At 42.0% G+C, this 16,589-nt stretch overlaps 1 protein-coding gene across 13 annotated transcripts in view; it reads right to left on the bottom strand.

Moving 5' to 3' along the window:
* Positions 1-16,589, bottom strand: part of SUSD3 (sushi domain containing 3) — a 65,811-nt gene that overhangs the window by 30,333 nt on the left and 18,889 nt on the right. For all 13 annotated transcript variants that reach the window (XR_003092675.1, XR_003092676.1, XM_025197132.1 and 10 more), the window contains exon 2: positions 2,158-2,346. Coding sequence is in view for 11 of the 13 variants with exons in the window: in XM_025197132.1 (XP_025052917.1) it covers positions 2,158-2,346 (189 nt within the window). In the remaining 2 variants the exon portion in view is untranslated. The remainder of the gene's footprint in view (positions 1-2,157; positions 2,347-16,589) is intronic.

The following is a 16,589-nucleotide window of genomic DNA, read 5'->3' as shown; positions in this document are numbered from 1 at the left end:
CAAGGCAAACACCTTATTACATTTAGCTTTCACGTTACTATTAAAATGTGCTGAGATCTACTTGTTTCACTGTCTTGCTAATAATAATGCAATGACATTTTTCACGTCAGTATGCATTAAAATGTTCCAGACAAAGTTCTTTGAGTGAATCTGATATCTTTTATTAGACCAACTTAAATAGTTGGAAAACAATTATTAAGCAAGCTTTCGGGTTCAAAAACCCTTTGTCAGGCTAAGGAAGTTTCAGCAGTTGATGTGTACTCTTCCTGGATGGAATGAGAAGGAAAGAAGCCAGGGGTTAGGCTGGTATGCATACAAGACAGGTAGTCAGTAAAAATGTAGATTGAGGAGTCAGTGGGTGAGAGAGAGGCTGGGGGGGGGGGGGGGGGGGGGAGGGGATGAAAGTGGAGAGATACCTGGGGAGTCAGATGTCAGGCAGGTTATAATGTGTCATAAATCCAATGTCTATATTTAGTCCATAATTTTTAGTATCCAGGAGGTTAATGCATAGGCTCGTCTCTGGGAAGTGGTTTGTAAGTTTCCTTTAAGGATCAGGACTGAGAAATTGGAGAGAGAGTGGTTTTTCTTGTGAGAAATGTGCCCCCACAGGGAAGAGCACACACCAACTCCTGAAACTTCCTTAGCCTGACAAAGGGTTTTTGAACCCGAAAGCTTGCTTAATAATTGTTTTCCAACTATTTAAGTTGGTCTACTAAAAGGTATCAGATTCACCCAAAGAACCTTGTCTGCCTATGTCCTTAGACCAACATGCTGCAACCTACATCCTGTTAAAATATTCCAGGTATCTTGCCTTAATTTCAAACCAAGGAGGTCTCAAAGCGGACTATTTAAAAATCTACTGTTTATAAGTTACTAATGAATTGTTCACAACTATCCTACCACTTAAGTTAATCAAACATGACACTGTTAGCTTCACAATACCTTAAAAGCACAACTTTGTTAGTCTATTAAAAATGCAATGATGTACCATTTTCTGTTAATCAAATGTTAACAAGGACTAGATTAGCAAAAAACAAATACTGGAAAACAAAGACAGATGTAAAGAAACCTATTCTGAGAAGGTTAGATCTGTAAAATTGTATTTTATTTTGCACATGAGGTCACTTTCTCTTTTAGCAATCAGCTGGACAGGATCCTGGAAGCAGCAACAAGTCTTCAGTTGGACACTGGGGATATTTGTAATTGTTGTGGGAGTAGGAAAAATATACTCTAAAGATAGAGAAGTGTTGATGTGGCACTACAGCCTCAGCTAGTCCAGTTTGAGCACTGGTTATGTCTTCTTTACCAAAGGAAAGTGTTACTTCTTGCATCACCAAAAATGCCAGTCTTAGAAATGTTTCCACTGAATTCCAGAGATAGCTGTATATTTGCACAGCTTTTTAAAAGCAAGCATACTTATCCATTACTTTCTCTTATGGAAGCCCATTAGTCAGATATGAGCTTGCCTACCTGGAATAGGAATCTCAAGTGCATAGCAAAATCATCCATCTAACAGGGATTCTAGAATTAGACAAGGTCCAATTGAGAGCCATTCTGAATTTTAAACACTCCAAAGTTCAGAGGCATTGAGATCCAGAATTCTGCTTTGGGCCTATTTCTTATAAAATTACTATCCACTGTATATTAAATAAGGAGCAGTATTGGATGAAAGATACCTAATATAGTTACCACTCATGCCCTATTTGTCAACAAGATGACTGCTCCATTCTCCTACAAAAGGCAATATCTTAACTGATTTTAAAATATTTCCATGTTCTTTATAGCACAATCTTGTCCAAAAACAATGGAATTAAGTCAAAAAGGGTTTTCTATGTTTACGTACAGGATTATTGGTCATACCAATACATTTCTCTAATGAAGAATAGAAGATTTTGCAGCCAGGGAGAAAAATGTATCCCTTGTGTAACTCTAGTGAAGGCAGTGCTGTAAGACCAGGCATGAGTCTGACTAAGAGTCTTTCCCATGTTGTAATGAATGGTGTTTAATTGCATTCCACACATTTCAGCCCTCAAGGAAACTCAACGTCTCTTCTGCACATAGAACCCTACCTCTTCCAAAGACTTTAGGACTATAAATCAAAAAACTTAGAGACTAACTCAGCTTAGGTGAAAGAAATTTTTTTGGAATAATCCTTACGCTTGCACGAGGGAACTCCCGCTGTCCACTGAGCACTGTTTCCTTTCCAAATGCAGGTGACGACTCCCTGTCCTTCAAGCTGGTGTTCAGCAGAACACTGGAATGTGATCACTGTCCCAACTGTGGTGCCATTGCCATGAATTATTTGTAACGTACCAAGCTGAGGGGGAAATATCTGGCTACACTGGCCTGCAGATGAAGGGAGAGGGGGGACAGGAAAAAGAGAAACCAAAATTACATAAATTTAAGACCAAATCTCAGGTCCACTGAAATAATGATTTATGAGACCCAAGCTAAGTAAACAGTCAAAAGATGCTGGTAGCTTCTGTAAGACAAATTCACCTCTCAGGAAAACCAGCACAAAGGCACTGACTGCTGCAAATCCCATTGAAATGCTATGTCCAGGATTTAACCAGGATGCACAACATGCCCAGCCTTTGGCCGGCCTGCTGCCCACGTGGGAATTCCACTCTCTGTGTGACATTTTCTCATAAAGATATTCAATACACAATGAGGAACGTCTATGTAGTAGGTTATTCAATGCTATCAAATTGCTAGCATTCATGTTTTCTTTTGAGACTTTAGTATTGTCATTTTTTTTAAATTTGTGTGTCAGGAAAGATCTTTGTATATCAAAGCTCAAGGATACAATGCATTATACCTATTTTTTTTTTTTAATTTAAAAACTCTTTCCCCTATATGATTTTCCTATTTTCTTATTGTTTCAAATTCATTAGGTCCACGTTCTCTCTGGAATAACTGAATGCTGCCTGCATTGGTTACCTGTTTTGGTTAGCAGCTCTATATACTGGTTGTTGCCATGAGATGTCTCATTTAACATTGAATTTCCTACTGATTTTTAACACAGTTTTTCATTGATCAGTCATTTAAAAAAAAAAAAAATACAGCATTCTGAAACATCCAAAAGGACTTGTGATTTTTTCTCCATCCTTGTATGTTTGAGCTAATATAAATCCTTATGTTTCATATTTATCTTTACCAAATAACAGTTTCTCTTTTTCCATTGTTAGCAGATGAGACTATTCAGTTGTTCCTGCAATTAGTTTAATGCACCTGTACCATGAGTTAAAAGACTGGAGGTTTTAACCATAGTCATAAGCAGAAATACAAATGAGGATGTTTTCTTGCACTGGTTAGAAGCAGACAGAGGTCTACAGTTACTAAGATTTTTTTTCTTTTTTTTTAAACAACTGTTTATTTAGGAAGTTCTACCAGGTTTGTGTGTTTATAGCAAATCTATTTTATTTGACATACCTGCATCTTCCAGTCCCTATTTATGTATTTAGCACAAAATCCTGGTCTAAAGTCAGTGGAAATTTACTACTGATTTCAGTGGGAACAGGATATGGCTCTTATTTATTTGCAATTTGATTCTTCCTTAACGTAAGTGTCCAGTAGCATACTGATAGTTAAATAATACCTGTCTAATCCTGAACATTTAATGTGTGTAGAACAAAGATGTACCTCTTGCATAATACAGTCCTATATTTAATTAATATTAATCTTCCTCTATGAAATAACAGAAAAGAAGCTATGGCTCTTTTCCTGCCCTCAATTTCTGCCCTTAAAACCCACAAAAAACCAACAAACAAAAAAGCCACAGGGATGACTAGTGTTCCAGTCGACTATGTAAATATGTACTGAAGACCTGACTTGACAAACTGTCTCTCAAAGTCTGTTTAGATTCTTTTTGTTTGCTCTGAAATCAGTTTCAACTATGTACCTTATTACAATAATCAGCAACCACAAGAACAAATATTTTCTAGAGAATCCTAAATCCTACTCTACTTTTTCCCAGTACCTGATCACTGGTCCATGTCTGATTCATAAACTGTGCCCACTCTTGTTTGGGCTTCAAGCGGATACTATGAATTCATTTTAAAAGTTTTCTGCATAGCAGCTGTCATATCCATAAAAGATCTCCAGTTCAGAGTGTAGCATTTCATACATTTGATTTGTAAAATACCAGAGCGTATAGCATGTCTTAGTCATACAAATGGTTAGCATTGTCATCAGTGATGCTGGTATCAATGAGAGATGCTAAGAGCAAATCAGAGTCAAATGTGGTCCAAAAGATACCACATTTGTTTAGCAGTACAAAGCAGCCTTCATAAGAGCTTTTTGGTACACTTGACTGTTGACCTTCAATAACTCTTCTCCAAAGAACAATTTGCCATTTGATTCTTTCCTTCCAGATGCATTTAAAATTAATCCATTTGTTGACTTTGAATAATTTATGCTTCTGTAGCTAGTTAAATTGCTTCCTCCTTTTTCTTGCATTATCATCTCCCATAATGATACATGTAGGAGTAATTAAAACATCTATTCCAATTACCTTGTTCATACCCCTTCCTGAGCTGAAATATACTTTAAAATATTTCTTTTACTTAAAGCGTCTTAAAATGTTCTCATCAACTTATGTCCCACTAAGCTATGCATTTCTTTATGCCTCAGGGCTGTAACAGCATCATATGTTTTCCTTAAGGATCATTCCTACACTTACTGAAGTTGTCAAAAGGACTCCAATGACTTCTCTAGACAACATCTAATGAGGGACAAACCTTCAAAGGGTAAATTAGTGAGCTTAAACAAACATCCAAAAGTTCAAATGCCTATCTGAAACTTAAACCACTCAAACCTCTGTGATCTTACAACCAAATTTGCAAGGTCAAGTTTTTGCAGAAAGCACTTAATGTTTTTTCACTTTGGTCAGACTGGAAATACCACACAGCACTCATGTGAAATGTCAGGATTCTGGTTAATTCTTGCTTCATTCAGGAAAAGCTTAGCTCCACTAATTATTAAGGGTACAAAAGCAAGCTATCCCAATAAGACAGATGAACAGGAAGTGCAACAGGAGACCAATCTGGCTAGAGAGCAATCTCTTCAAGGAGTTGAAACCTTAAAAGGAATCCTACAAAAAGTAGAAATTTGGTCACAATACTAGAGATGAATATACAAAATATCACACAGGCATGCAGGGACAAAATTAGGATGGCCAAGGCATGATTTGAGATGTAACTGGCAAGGGATATAAAAGGCAATAAAAACAGATTCTTCAAGTGTCAAGAGTAGAAAGACGACCAAAAAAACTGTAGATCTCTTACAGAATGCAGAAAGCAATATAGTTGTGGATGACGCAGAGAAGACTGAAGTATTTAATGCTTTTTTTAATTTCAGTTTTCACAAACAAAGGCAGCTACCAGATAATGAACACAGTTGGCAGCAAAGACAGGGAAAGATTCAAAAAGCTTAGAGTAATGCTAGAACAGGTTAAGGATTACTTAGAGAAGCTAGATGCCTTCAGGTCAGTAGGACTGGATGGGATGCACCCTAGAGTACTGAAGGAATTGACTGAGATCATTTCAGAGCCAACAGCCTCTTTGAAAACTCATGGAGGTTGGGCGAGTTCCTCATTGACAGGAAAAGGGAAAATATAGTGCCCATCTTTAAGAAAGGAAACAAGAAGGAGCCAGGGAATTACAGACCAGTCGGCCTGACCCTGACACCTGGAAAGATCATGGAGCAGGGCCTCAAAGAATTAATTATAAAGCACCAAAAGGAAAACAAGGCGATTAGGAACAGTCAGCATGGATTACCAAAGGCAAATCATGCCTGACCGATCTGATTTCCCTCTATGATAAGGTGACAGGCTCTGTGGATGTGGGGAGATGAGTAATATACCTTGACCTTGTCGTTGACAGCGTCTCCTATACTATTATCATTAACAAGATAAGGAAAATACAGATTACATGGAAGTACCGTAAGGTCAATATGTGATTGGTTGGATGATCCTGCTCAAGAAGTAGTCATCAGTGGCTCAACATCACTCTGGGGGGAGGCATCAAGTGGGGTTCCCCAGGAGCCTGTCCTGGGTCTGGTATTAACATCTTCATTAATGATTTGGATGATGGTACTGAGTGCATGATGAGCAAATTTGTGGATAATGCCAAGATAGGTGGAGTTGCAGATATTAGCTGTGTACATGTTTAAACGATCTGGAAGAATTCTTCCAGGTTTGTTTTCCTGGTAAACAAACTTAGTCAGAGACACCTGAACAGACATTTGAATGCTGAGCCCTTGAAGAGCAGAAGTCTTGCAGTGAGGACATAGTGCAGCCAGGGGTCCCCGTGAACACATCTCAGTTTTCTCCTCAGGCTCAGAGACAGGTGACATCAATGCACAGAGCAGTCCTGACTGGCTGACCGAGGCTGCTTAGGGTCAGCCTGCATCTCCCTGCAGAACAATGTGGGATTATGAAAGGGTCATATTATGTTTCCTGCCTGGCTGGAGCAACAGCGCCCAGTGAGCAGCATACAGTTTTCCTAAGGGTTCAGAACAAAACACCATGGGATGCTGAAGGACTTTGCTGTGGCTTCTCTACTCTGAAAGGCTTGGAGATTAGGAAGACCTTCTGACTACGAGGCTGGTCAAACATTGAAACCAACTATCAAGAGAAGTTGTGGAATCTCCATCCCTGGAAATTTTCAAGAGCAGATTGAATATAGGCGCTTGGCTGGGATGACCCTACCTTGAGCAGGGGGCTAGACTAGATGACCATGGGAGGTCCCTCCTGTGACAGCTGAAAATTGTTTGTGTGATAAAGTTCCTTGCTGAAGGCTCTATGAAAATTAGACCACGTGTTTTTCCGGCATTTGTTTAGATATTAAGTTATATGTTGCTGCTAAGAACCTAATTAAAATTTAAGTTGTAGTAAGGCCTTGTATAAAGTAAGGCCTAGTAAATTTAAGGAAGTCTTGAAGTAGTAAGGCCCTGTGGCGTAGTTAAAATTAACCTTATCAAAAGAATGCAAGACTTGTACTTCTATTGGTCAGTCTAAGGACAGTTGAAGTAAAAAGAATCTGAATGGCTGTAACTTATCAGCACAGCTCAGAAAGTATAAATTGGCTGGCACACCCGAAAATCATTTAGAAGGAAGATACAGCTCTGTGAAAGGGATTAATTAGCTGCTGACCTGGATCAGTGGGCCCGTGGATCTCGAAGAGCCCAAAGACTAAATACCAGGGTCCTTCCCGGTACCTCTCAGACAGCACTTATCGGGGACTTCACTGAGCTTTGTGGAAAGAGAAACTTGTCATACATCAGGCATCAGAGGGGATTCAATCAATCCCAAACCCTCCGCTGGCGGCTGGGACATTTTCCCAGGCACATGCGGGGCCGCCAGCCTTTACTCCCCCTGATTTTGTGGCCTAGGGAGCCCGGCCGGCCCAAACCACAACAAAAGGGGCCACAATGGGGGTAACAGCAGGCCGGGGACCAGTATCTGAAGTTAATATTGGTCCCTTAATTTGGATACCTGTACAGATTCAATTAGGTAAAAGTGAAAAGTCAATTAATATGCTATTAGACACGGGTGCCCAGATTTGCATTTTAAATTCTGCAGATTAGAAGGGGGGAAAAGGAACCCCTTATCAAGTAATTGAAGTTGGAGGCACCAGACGACCAAGACATCTGGTCCGAGCAACTTTCGAGTTACCTTACGGCTCTAAGGTAACAGTGGCAGATGTAATACTTAAAGGGGGACCAAGCTTACTGGGACTTAATGTACTAAGAGGACAGCGGTTTGCCCTTGAGCAAGAGAACTGGCAGTTTGGGTGTGCAGTGCCTCACCGAGAACCAGAAGAAACAGCTATAACAGCTGTAACTCGATGTATTATAATCCCACTAACCCTGCCTCCCATGAAAGGAGTACACAGACCCCAGTATCGAACTCCCCCCGAGGCCACCCAACCTATCTAGTTTATTATAAGCCAGTAGTTAGAAGACGGGACTATTATCCGAACCCACTCTCCATATAACAAACCAGTGTGGCCAGTGCACAAGCCAAATGGAGGGCGGCAACTGACTACTGACTTTCGAGCTTTAAATGCTAATACTGACCCCTTGACAGCTGCCGTCCCGTCACTACCTGCCTTAACAGAAAGCATCCGGTGTTATGGGCCTGCGTAGATGGGATCCATCGATATCAAGGACATGTTTTTTGCTATCCTCATCCATGAAAATCACTGGCCAGTATTTGCCTTCAAGTGAACAGGGCAGCAGTATACTGACACCGTGTTGCCCCAGGGGTAGATACACAGCCCCACCCTGGCTCACGGGGTTTTAGCAACAACAGTTCATGAGGTACAAGAAAAGTACCCCGACATACGCATGTGGCAGTATATAAATGATGTCATAGTGGGCAGTCAAGACAAAGAGGCTGCCACCAAAGCCTTTGAATCATTAAAAGAGAAAGTGCGTACCTTCGGATTCACGCTGTCTGAACGGAAAATCCAAGAAGTAGGACCCCAGTATGAATTTCTAGGAATATAATAGCAAAATGGGGGGCCCCACAACACCAAGTGAAGGGCTGAGAAGTACAGTAGAGACCCTGACTCCCACTAATGTAAAAAAATTGGGAGCACTCAATTTTTGGCGTATGCATGTTCTTGAGTTTAGTGTATTAGCTCGTCCCTTGTATAACCTATGTAAAAAGAGAACTAAATTGAAATGGGGTCCTAAGCATAAATGTGCCTTATGAGCTCCCTTAAAAAAGCAGCAACTGTTCATGCCTCCCTAGCAGCATGACATCCCAAAGGAGAGCTTTAGCTCCATATAGGTGTCTCGGAAGGAGGACCATACTAGAGCCTGAAGCAGAAGGAGTCCTCGGAAGCAGAAGGAAAACCCCTTGGATTCTGGAGCCAAGGCTGGAGAGGGGCAGAAGCAAAGTATACTCTCTTAGAACAGATACTGTGTGCAGCAACAGTGGCCCTGGAAACCACAGAAGCACTGAGAGAAAAATTACCCACAGTTATCTCTACTCCAATACGTATTCTTGGAATGGCTGTCAGACTGCCAGCTACCACCTGGGGGGAGAGCCCAAGACACCACAGTCCAAAGGTGGATTTATTACATCTTGAGCCAGGTCCAACGAGTAACCCCAAAGGGACGCCCTGCATTAGTTAAAAAAGTCACAGAAAGTACAATTAATGTTTATCCTGATCAAACAATCTGCAGTGAACCTTCACCTATCAAAAAAAGCACCTCCTTTCTCACCTGAAATAGAGACCTCAGCCAATGTTAAAGTCTGGTTTACAAATGGGTCTGCTCGAGGTCATGCCTAGAGAGCAGCTGCCTTAAGGATTCAAGATGGCAAGCAAGTAGTATTACAAAATACTATGCCTTGGAAAAAGTGCACAGTATGCCAAGCTCAAAGCAGTGCTTGGTGTGGCTGTGTGGAAGTTAGTAAAAGGTCCACATCCTGTAAAGCCCATTTATATTTATAGCGACTCCTGGATAGTAGTAAAAGGATGTACTAAATGGCTACCCCTGTGAAACAAAAAAAACTTTAAAAGACAAAAACAAGACATTTGGAGCCACAAGAAATAGGAGACCTTATAAAAGTTAGTCCAAGATAAGCTTCCTCTACACATCCAACATGTAAGTGCAGCACATGAAAATAAAGCAGGAAAAGACCCGGAGGCAAAGTAAAATAGGCAAGTTAATCAGCTACCAAGAGAAGAGGGTGCTGAAACCTTGTATATTAAAGAAAAAAAATAAAGCAGCTAGTCCATCATTACCCAATTCCTCCTCCCACGGTACACCTGGAGAATGAGCCACAAAATGGATACATCGACAACACGGGCACCCTGGGTGTGATGAAACCGCCTGCCTGGCTGCGTCTTAGGGCATTAATATAACTAAAAAAGAAGCACGAGAAATAGTTGACGCATGCATCACCTGCCGCGAGGTCAAAATACAACTAAAACCTTGCCCGACTGTCCCGTTGTCATTACGTGAAGGAAAAGTTGTGTGGCAGGTATGGCAATGTAATTTCATAGGCCCCCTCCCTTGAACTTCCCAAAAGCGACAGTACGTGTTTGTAACTGTAAAAGTTGCCACAGGAATAACGTTCGCCCGTGCCTCAGCAAGAGCTACAGCCCAAGACACTTGTGTAGCACTGAAAACTCTGCTAGCTGTGTATCCACCACCTATAGAACTACAGAGCGATAATGGTCCTCACTTCTGCAATCATCTTGTGTACGACTGAACCACGAAACATAGCATGTTATAGACACATCACATTCCATACCATCTGCAGTCTAACGAATTAGTAGAGTGAGCTAATGGCATCCTTAAATGCAATTTGCGGTTGACCGCTGGCCCGGCTCTTAAGGACTGGGACTTGCACCTGGATTGAGCTATCAATTGGGCCAATAACTGACCCCATCCACGAAGCAGCCACATGCAACAGGCCTTCAGATCGGGTAGTCCCCATGAGCCAGCAGTAGAGCGACCTAGGGGTGGTGACCCAAAAAAGCTCCAGGCAGGAGATTGGGTGGTAGTAAAGCATCCTCAAGGAAATAAATAAAAAAAGACACTATTAGCAAAAAGTATGCATATTACATGGTGGCTATTTAAGTCAAATTCATCTAATGGGAGCCAAGCTCCTTGTTATCTTATTCCTACAGATTGGATCTGTCCACAAATGCAGCTATAACCATTTCTAATTAAGCCTGCCACTAAAGACAAGTCCTGCTCTGTCACTGGTCTAAATTGACTGGCACCATAAAGTGGTGAACTGTTATAACTGTACTCTTTTTATTAATGCCTTATTGTGTTTCCTGGATAGGGCATGTCTACTATCCTTCTTATTACCCAGATATTAATAAACTTGCTCCTGAAGACCTCAAGGAGTAGCATAACCCTGAAGAGCATTCCCCCAAAATGCGCTCAGATGACCTTCACGTGGTCCAGCCGCAGTATCCATACTAAAAGAAACCTGCCACCCCAGAGCAAATCAAGTCCTGGTCTCTACATAAAAAAACAAGATAGTGAACTGGCGAGGTGGGACCTGTCAGTGCACCTGTGGCACCAGTTATTATCTTAGGTACATTCCCTACCTGAAAGCTAGAATGGGCAACTGTGGAAGGGGAGGTAATTGTTGTAGCTCTGCTAGTTTGGGGGTTTGTTGTTACATACTTCCTGAGAAAAACCCCATTGAGCTCAACGTCCCTGAGTTTGTGCCCCCAATTGTGCATTCTGCATCTGTTCAGCCTCTCGAGCCACTGCGTTTATGGGAGAATCTGCCCCCTCCCATTCCTATGGCTGACAACACTCTCCAGGAATGGTATGAAGCCCACCAGGTGGGAGAGCACGTTACAAGTTAAAACAAAGTTATTACATAGTTTATAAATCATACCTACACAAAGGCGTGGTAAAATAGTACCCACTTTAATACAACTAAAAGGAGGCTGTATCCGCAAGTCTCCATCACTTATCTCCATCCTTTTATACCAGTGGGGTTCCTAAAGCAAATTAGTGCTATAATTCTGCCAGGGCAGTGCTGTTTCGTCAACCTGGTACAGCATCGTCCCCATAAGCAACAGTAAGAATTTTTTCGCTCTCTGGAAGGTAAAGCATAGTCACAAGCTCCCAAGGAAGGAAGAATAAATGTAATCTGTAAAAAACCAAAGTGCTCACTACTATCTCTGGCCATTCCCCCACGGGAGGCCCCGACACCGCCCGTGTATAACTCCACACCCTGGTGAAGGTCACAGGTTAAAATCCTAACCCTCCTAAATGCTTCATTGTTCACTGCCCAAGTATTGTTCAAGCCAAAACAATGGTATGTCTGAGCTACTTTTCCAAACTGTTCTGCAGGTTCCCGTGTAGCTGAAGGGTTACTTAAGTAAAAGTAGCCAGTCATTTTCCGTTCCACAAATAGCAATTTGTCTGCGGGACTTAATTGTAACTAATGTAGAATTAAAGACAGCCCGCCTTGCCCAGGCCAAGATGAACACTGCTTTTAAAGCAAATAAAAATCAAACTTAGAGTACTGCTTGTGTGCAAGTCCAGTTATCATTAAATATGTTTATTACCTGGGAAAAATGCAACATTAAAAATAAAGAATGGCCCCCTGGCTTAGAGCATCATGGAATGCCTGCAACATTAAAAAAAAAAATACCCCTATCAAAGTACCTGGATTACCACTTAAAAAGGCTGTACTAAAGAAAAAGTGTTCATTCCTGGTGCAGGGGGTAAAAGATAGAAACTAAACTACTGCTTATTTGCTAAGCATGGGGCTAGAAGAAAAATCCCTTTAGGACTGGAATCTACATCGCCCCATATGGGAAATAGTTACCCCCAATGGCCCTCGGTATGTGGCACAGTCCCCCTTGGTTCAAATTAGTAGCACCTTAATTAGATTAGGGACCCTATAGAGAGGCTGGCCTCTCAGCCCACCTAACATGACCTGCATATATAAGTTACCTAATGTGTCATATGTAACAATAGGGCAACATATTTGTTAAAAATGACTAGGTCGTTTGCTGTATAAAAATGGTACCACCTGGACTTCGTGCAATTCGTGTTGCTTAGGACCTAAAAGTGGAGCTGTTGCCCTGCTGCAATTAAGTAACCGTACTATTGCCCTAAAATAGCCAGAAATTTCCTCTGAGACTATACCTTTCAACATTACAATATCCACTTCATGGGTATCAGATGTAAACATGCCACAGTTAAAAAACTAGAATAAAGTAAAAAATAAGCTGCAAAGCCTTGAGGCAAAAGCTCAGTAAGGCACTCGAGAGGGTGGGCAAATCATCAGTTTGGCTGTCAACGTGTCCGAGCCATGTAAATGGTATAATGTGATCTGCACTATTCGTGTGTCACCAGATGTCACCTCAACTACGTGGCTAACCATCTTAAGTGTTATAGTATTCTGCATTGCCCTAATGGCAACAGCTAAATGGTGTTTTAACTGTTATTGTCATAAATCTGTTCATGCTATGCAAATTAAATTTAAAGATCCCTCCTTATTCCCTAATGTAGCACATGTAGCTTTAGCATCTCAACTGTAGCTATCATAGTGCTTCAGCAAGCCAAAAGTAAAGTGTAACAGCTAAAAATTTTGCCTGTATAATAAAGGTGCTTGCTAAAAGCTCTATAAAAATTAGACAAAGTGTTTTTCAGTCATTTATTTAGATATTAAGCTATATGTGGTTGCTAAAAGCCTAATTAAAGTTTAAGATGTAGTAAGGCCTTGTATAAAGTAAGGCCTAATACATTTAGCAAAGCCTTAAAGTAGTAAGGCCCTGTGGCATAGTTAAAATTAACCTTATCAGAAAAATGCAAGGCTTGTACTGCTATTGGTTAGTCTAAAAACAGTTAAAGTAAAAAGAATCTAAATGGCTGTAACTTATCAGCACAGCTCAAAAAGTATAAATTAGCTGGCACACCCAAAAATCATTTAAAAGGAAGATACAGCTCTGTAAAAAAGATTAATTAGCTGTTAACCTAAATCAGTAGGCCCGTAGATCTCAAAGAGCCCAAAGACTGAATACCAGGATCCTTCCCAGTACCCCTCGGACAGCACTAATCAAGAACACCTGACTTCGCTAAGCTTTGTAGAAAGAAAAACTTGTCGTACATCAGACAGCAAAGGGGACTGCCAATAAGTTGCCAACGCAAATTATTATTGTCTGTCATTATCTGTCTTAGTATACTATGCGTAATCGTGTTTTTGTTAAGTCAATAAACCTTTCTTACCTTTCTACCCCCAACCACACTCTCAATCAATCCCGAACCCTCCACTGGTGGCTGGAACACCTCCCAGCCCTTCTTACAATCTTATTTTTTTTAAAGGAGCATTGCCAAAATACACGTGTCTGGATTTACCCAAATCTGAAACTGAGAATAATTTTCAGTTTAACTCTTATTTTATCTAGAGAGAGGTCAAAACTGAATACCAGGATCAAAACATCCTAGAACTCTGAGGAAATCCAGGCCCACATTCAAGCTTCATATGTTATGCTCGTCTCCAATTTATCCTTTATTCCTCCACTAATTCTTATTTTATGTTCTTTTCTTTCATATTATATTGGTCCTATGTAGATTTAATATTAGCTCATGCTAAGAACCTATACTCTTATTTTTCCCCAAAGACTCTCCAACTATTTTAACCTTGCTCATCTGCCTATAGACAAATGATCGTTCAGGTAAATGTCTAACCCTGTATTTGGGTAAACAGATGTTTTGTAGCTCCACAGGCAAGTTTATCTGACTAGATCCATTACAATTAAAGAATAATTTTAGGGTCCAGACTGATATTTGCCACTAAAACATTTGCCACTAAATATAGCTAGCAGATAAATATTTGTAAGGCAAAGCTTGCACCTGGATCTAAACTTCCACAATGTGGAATCTCAGGGAAGATTATGCTTAGGGGCAACTAACATGGGTTCATTAGAGGCAGGTCCTGTCAGACCAACCTGGTGGCCTTCTATGACCAGGTCACAAAATCCTTAGATGCAGGTGTAGCAGTGGACATAGTCTTTCTGGACTTTAGGAAGGCCTTTGACACCATCTCTCACCCCATTCTCATTAAAAAGCTAGGGGACTGTGGTGTCGAAACCTACACAGTCAAATGGGTCACTAGTTGGCTGGAGGGCCGCACCCATACAGTGGTGGTGGACAGGTCATTTTCAACCTGGAGGGATGTTGGCAGTGGGGTTCCGCAGGGCTCGGTCCTCAGGCCTGCACTGTTCAACATCTTCATCAGCGACTTGGTGTAAAAAGCACCCTGTTCAAATTCACAGATGACACTAAGATGTGGGGAGAAGTGGGCATGCTAAGAAGGGAGGAATAGGCTGCAATCAGACCTAGACAGGTTACAGCCTTGCTGCCCTCCCCCAGGGCCTCCATGGCCCAGTGGGCAGGACCTGGCATGGCAGGGAACAGCGGGACTGGGTGAAGGAGTCCCGTACTGCCATGGCGAGGCACTTTCTACATGCTTGGCAGCAGCAAGGGTCACAACCCTGCACCACCACCCCACTGCTGCTGGGCAGGCAGGGGGCACCTTACGATAGCAGCGCAGAGCTCACAGCAGCTGCACTGAGCTTCTCTGCCCTTCTCCACTATGCCTTGCTGCGCCAGGTCCCACCCACTGGGCCCTGATAGCCCCGGGGGGAGAGGGCAGCAAGGCAAGGAGCCCAAGCCCACAGTGGGCAGCCTGCACCTGCCTCTCCGCACCCAACAGGCTCTGCTCTGACTGTGCCGCCCGTGGGGGAGGGGGAGCTGGACTCCATGCTCCACTTCCTGTTGCAGCCACAGCAGCAGCTGCCGCCACCTGTGGGTGGCAGTCGAGGCTAGGACACTGCTGTGGGGGGCAGGGGGCTGTTGACCTAGGTCCCTCACCCAGTAGCAAACAAAACAAAACAAAACAACAAACAAACCCAGATCATTTCACATGGTAAGCATGCAAATGTCCCAGAATAAAAACCTATATCAATGGGGCACAATCTGTGAACTCTAACTTACGCAAACCAAATAGCTTTCAGTAGTAGCTAAGTGTATAATTTCCAAACATTGAAAACTACACAAACTGAAAAAAAGAAATAAGATGAAATGCAAAAATCTCATGCACAACTAGGATTATCAGCACAGCAATATTCATTTGTCAGAAACAGTTACCATATGGTTTCATTGTCAGCAAGCTGTGAATTTCTGTTTTGCTGATAAGAAAACAAAAATGAATGTTCAATATGAAAATATTTTCATATAAAAACATTTCTTGGGCACCTTCCCCTTATACTCGATAGAAAAAAGAAGAAATAAGCAGACAAGAAGCTAACATTTTGCAAAGGTGCAAGTTGAATTTTTTTTTTTTTTTTTTTTTTTTTTAAGAACTGCACAAATTACAACCTAAAATAGTTGATCATGATCACTGTGCACCATTGGCGATCCTTGGCTTTGTCTCATAATCCCCATTATGCATATGGCCATAGTTTTCTTATTTTTATTTGCTGACTTTTAACAAACTAAAACATAATGCAATAGCCAGATGCCCAAAAGAGTATTGGGCTCTGGCAAACCGTGAGGACAATAAATATATTGATAACATTATTTCTGCAAGCCAAATTTTCACAAGACTCTTTTCTGGAAATTGTTATTCCTAAATCTCAGAAACATATTGAACCCCCACCAAGCTTCACAAAAGAGATGTGTCACATGTACACAGCATAAAGCACTGGTCACCAACCGGTCAATCAGGATCGATCAGTTGATCCCAGAGCCTCTTGCAGTCAATCCTGGGTGGGGGAAGGGGGGCGCGGCAGCTGAGCATGCATGTGCACGCCACCTGCCCTGCAGCCAGGCAGGTCAGTTGGTGGGGGAAAGGAAGGGGTGGGGGACAGATCAAGGCCCCTGTGGTGAGGGGCAGAGTGCAGGAGCAGCCAGGTGAAAGGGCCCCAGACGGGCGGGTGGTGGGAGGATCGAGTCCAGGCAGCTCATCCAGGGGCAGGGGGGATGGGGCTCCCATCACTGTGTGCACCCCAGCAGAGGCCCGGGGGGCATGCACCTCCCCATCTGTGCCCAGTGGAGGCAGCTGCCACTGCCAAGTGGGCTCTGCA

Source organism: Alligator sinensis, unplaced genomic scaffold (genome assembly GCF_000455745.1).
Source record: "Alligator sinensis unplaced genomic scaffold, ASM45574v1 scaffold391_1, whole genome shotgun sequence".
NCBI classification, from domain to species: domain Eukaryota; kingdom Metazoa; phylum Chordata; order Crocodylia; family Alligatoridae; genus Alligator; species Alligator sinensis.
The sequence above is the reverse complement of the archived record's forward strand: the minus strand, read 5'-3'. Positions and strand labels throughout refer to the sequence as shown.